We start from the raw sequence: 4,885 nt of genomic DNA, 5'->3' as shown, positions 1-4,885 counted from the left end.
TCAACATACTAGGGAATACCCTAATCCATTATCAAGGTATTGTTAGATTTTGTCTCTTACCCATCTTAGCTATGTAACACCTTGATCAGCTGTTAAGGTATTGTTGGATTTTTGTCTTTTTGTACTCTTGATTTGTTTTCAATAATAAAATCATAAATTCGAATAAAAGGGAACACATCTAAATCCAACTATTTAAGGTAGATAAACAATAAATCACAATATCTTGACAATGAATTCGAGTGTTACAAGCAAATTCATTTCAATGCATTTTTTTGAATTGAAACCTAATGAATTCGTGGGCATAATGATGTATTTAAATTGAATTCAACAATGCACGTATAATTCATATGAATAAAGATGTAAACGACATTATTTACATTAAAATTAGATCTAGTAAGATGTGTATTAAAGATATGAATCTCGGTATAGATATTATATCCCAAACCCAAAATGATGCTACGGAATTTTTAAACAATAGGCAAACATAATTGCTCACATTGGTTTCTGATATTTGTGTTGTAATGTCACCAACCTACACTACTGTATTCTACTCATATGAATAATTTCTTAGTTTAAATTAATATAATAAAATAGAACGAAACATTCTCTCACGCTCACTGACAGACTGAGATACTGACTCTTGGATCAAACACACACAGACTATATTTTATATTTCCCCTGAAGCAGCCGATCCTTAGATAGACTTTGTCTGTGGGTCCATTTAATTTTGACCAAAAGTCAAATCAATATTCACCAAATTCTTAGATCTTAGTACTGGAAAGCAACAATGAAGCGTATTAGTACAATACAATGCAAACATACACACCGCCACCAACTTCCATCCGAATTTCTTTCCTTTTACTTATTCCACTCCACGTTCATTTCCCTCCTTTCCTTTCCATTTAATACCACATAATTAAAAGCATTTTCTTTTTGTAAAGCTTTCTTTCATGCTTTGCAAAAACAACAAATTCTCATCATATTCACCACTCTCTCTCTCTCTTCCCTCTCTTTCTCTGTGTTACTATCCATCTCTCACTTTGAGTTCTTTCCAAGCTTTGTTTTGTTTTTTCAATGGAGAGTTACACACTTCAGCTTTTACACCATCTTGCGCTCACACTTGTCTTTGCAGTCTACCTCTCAGTTTCTCCAACCCAACAAAGCATTGTCCCATCTATCAAAACGGATGCCGCTGCTCTTATTTCCTTCAGGAAGATGATTCAGAAAGACCCCAATGGCGTCTTGTCGAGTTGGCAACTCAATAGAAATCCATGCACCTGGTATGGAGTTTCATGCTCTCTTGGAAGAGTCACTCAACTTAATCTCAGTGGAAATTATCTTGGTGGAAGTATTTCTTTTGATCCTTTGGCTTCTCTAGATATGTTATCTATTTTGAAACTTTCTTCCAATTTTTTTACAGTAAACTCAACCTGTTTGCTTCAGCTCCCATATGGACTAAAACAGCTTGAATTATCTTCAGCTGTACTTGTAGGTCTTGTCCCTGACAACTTTTTCTCAAAATATCCAAATCTGGTCTATGTGAATCTTTCTCAAAACAACTTGACTGGAACTTTGCCAGAAATTTTTTTATCAAATTCTGATAAACTTCAGGTTCTTGACTTGTCTTCTAATAACATAACAGGATCCATTTCAGGTTTGCAAATTGATGTGAATTCTTGCAATTCCTTGTTGCACCTCGATCTTTCTCTGAATCATTTAATGGATTCTATTCCTATCACCCTTTCAAATTGCACAAATCTCAAAACTTTGAATTTATCGTTCAATTTACTTACTGGGGAGGTCCCAAGAAGTCTTGGTGAGCTAAAGAGTTTACAAATATTAGACGTGTCTCATAATCATATCACTGGTTGGATCCCATCTGAATTAGGAAATGCTTGTGGCTCTCTTCTTGAGTTTAAGCTTTCTTTTAACAACATTTCTGGGCCAATTCCATCCACTTTTTCTGACTGTTCTTGGCTGCAACTTCTTGATTTGTCTAATAACAACATTTCTGGTCCCTTCCCGGATGCCATCCTTCAAAATCTTACCTCATTAGAGAATTTGTTGTTGAGTAACAACAGAATCTCTGGATCATTTCCAGCTTTGATTTCGTCTTGCAAAAAATTGAGGATTGTGGATTTTAGTTCCAATCAGGTCTTAGGAATCATCCCACTTGACATATGTCCGGGAGCTGAGTTACTTGAAGAGCTGAGATTACCGGATAATCTTATTGAAGGAGAAATTCCGGCTCAGTTGTCACAATGTTCACAGCTGAAAACAATTGATCTTAGTTTAAACTATCTCAATGGCTCCATTCCAGCTGAGCTTGGGATGCTTGAGCATCTTGAGCAACTGATAGCATGGTTCAATGGCTTGGAAGGGAAAATTCCACCGGAGTTGGGTCAATGCAAGAATCTAAAGGACCTGATTCTCAATAATAATCAACTTAGTGGTGAAATTCCAGTTGAATTGTTCAATTGCAGTAATCTTGAATGGATATCTCTCACAAGCAACGAAATCACAGGTAAAATTCCGAAAGAATTTGGTGTTTTGTCAAGGCTAGCTGTTTTGCAACTTGCAAATAATAGCCTAACTGGTGAGATTCCAGTAGAGCTGGGAAATTGTAGCAGTTTGGTTTGGTTAGATTTGAACAGCAACAATCTCACCGGAGCAATCCCGCCTCGACTGGGCCGTCAGCTTGGTGCAAAAGCATTGAGTGGAATCCTCTCAGGTAACACTTTGGTGTTTGTAAGGAACGTGGGAAATTCTTGTAAAGGGGTTGGAGGTTTGTTGGAATTTGCTGGAATTCGCCCTGAAAGGTTACTGCAAATTCCAACATTGAGGACTTGTGATTTCACAAGAATGTATTCTGGAGCAGTGCTGAGTCTTTTTACTCAGTATCAAACATTGGAGTATCTCGATCTTTCCTACAACGAGCTTCGAGGGAAGATCCCCGATGAAATAGGAGAGATGATTGCTTTGCAAGTTCTTGAATTAGCTCATAACCAGCTATCTGGGGATATTCCATCATCGCTTGGCCAGCTCAGGAATTTAGGCGTGTTCGATGCATCGCATAACCGATTGCAAGGTCAAATTCCTGAGTCCTTCTCAAACCTATCATTCCTGGTGCAAATTGATCTGTCAAACAATGAATTAACAGGGCCAATTCCACAAAGGGGGCAACTTAGCACACTTCCAGCAACTCAATATGCAAATAATCCCGGACTTTGCGGGGTTCCCCTGCCTGAATGCCGAAATAGCAACAATCAACCACCGGTAACTCCAAGTGCAGATGGTGACAAGAAAGGCCATAGGCTGGCTGCTGCAGCATGGGCTAATAGCATTGTCATGGGAGTCCTTATTTCCATTGCTTCAATATGCATTTTGATTGTGTGGGCAATCGCAATGCGTGCAAGGCGTAAGGAAGCAGAAGAGGTCAAGATGCTTAATAGCTTGCAAGCAACTCATGCAGCAACAACATGGAAGATTGACAAGGAGAAAGAGCCATTGAGCATCAATGTTGCAACATTTCAAAGGCAGCTAAGAAAACTCAAGTTCTCCCAACTCATTGAAGCTACCAATGGTTTCTCTGCAGCAAGCCTTATCGGGTGTGGAGGGTTTGGAGAAGTCTTCAAGGCCACATTGAAGGATGGATCAAGTGTTGCAATCAAGAAACTCATCCGGTTGAGCTGCCAGGGAGACCGAGAATTCATGGCTGAAATGGAAACTCTAGGGAAGATAAAGCATAGGAACCTTGTGCCTCTGTTAGGTTATTGCAAAGTTGGTGAGGAGAGACTCCTTGTGTATGAGTTCATGGAATTTGGTAGTCTTGAAGAGGTGCTCCATGGAAGATCAAAGACGCGAGACCAGCGCATTCTAACTTGGGAAGAAAGGAAAAAGATTGCAAGAGGAGCTGCAAAAGGACTCTGTTTCCTTCACCATAATTGCATCCCACACATTATACATCGAGACATGAAGTCAAGCAATGTGTTACTAGACCATGAAATGGAAGCAAGAGTCTCCGATTTCGGAATGGCAAGGCTTATAAGTGCACTAGACACTCATCTTAGTGTAAGCACACTAGCTGGAACACCCGGTTATGTCCCACCCGAGTATTACCAAAGCTTCCGGTGCACTGCAAAAGGCGACGTCTACTCATTTGGAGTTGTCTTATTGGAACTCTTGGCTGGGAAACGCCCCACGGATAAGGATGATTTTGGGGACACAAACTTGGTCGGGTGGGTGAAAATGAAGGTGAGAGAAGGCAAACAAATGGAAGTAATAGATCCAGAGTTGCTATTGGTGACAAAAGGAACAGATGAAGCTGAAGCGGAAGAAGTTAAAGAAATGGTGAGGTACTTGGAGATAACATTACAGTGTGTAGATGACTTCCCATCAAAGAGGCCTAACATGTTGCAGGTTGTGGCCATGTTAAGAGAGTTGATGCCTGGATCAGGAAATGGAAGCAGCAGCAGTGGTTGAAAATGTTTATTGTTTATTGATTAAGGTTAATTAGTGTAAGAAAGACAAGGTTTGTAAGATTTGTTGTTCAGTTGTTAAGAGTTTTGTTGTATCTACTTGGCAAGTTTTTTTTTCTCACTTCGTTTCTTCTGGTTACTACAGCCTAACAGTGAGTATTTGAGAGCACTTTCACATTGGCTAATAATAATTTTCAGAGGAGAAACAATTAATGTGCAATATTGTATTTGGGAATTAAACAAGCTGGTGGTTTGTGTATTAGTATGTATTTCACTTGGTTATTGTGAATGTAAGTGTCAACCAATCTCCCTTTGAACAGAGTCATATCAAGCAAAGGGTTTTGGTATACGGGGCATAATATTTGATCGACTTTCAAATAATTGCAGGTCTGGTCATGTTAGCTAAA

At 39.1% G+C, this 4,885-nt stretch overlaps 1 protein-coding gene across 1 annotated transcript; it reads left to right on the top strand.

The window, feature by feature from the left end:
• The first annotated feature begins 922 nt into the window (after window positions 1-922).
• On the top strand, window positions 923-4,599 carry LOC116107119 (serine/threonine-protein kinase BRI1-like 2). The gene has a single exon (XM_031393421.1). The coding sequence runs from the start codon at window positions 1,075-1,077 to the stop codon at window positions 4,480-4,482; it is 3,408 nt and encodes a 1,135-aa protein (XP_031249281.1). The 5' UTR covers window positions 923-1,074; the 3' UTR covers window positions 4,483-4,599.
• The last annotated feature ends 286 nt before the right edge of the window (window positions 4,600-4,885 follow it).

This window comes from Pistacia vera, unplaced genomic scaffold, assembly GCF_008641045.1.
Source record: "Pistacia vera cultivar Batoury unplaced genomic scaffold, PisVer_v2 Contig528, whole genome shotgun sequence".
In the NCBI taxonomy this organism is placed as follows: Eukaryota; Viridiplantae; Streptophyta; class Magnoliopsida; order Sapindales; family Anacardiaceae; genus Pistacia; species Pistacia vera.
This window is presented reverse-complemented; position numbering and strand designations above follow the sequence as displayed.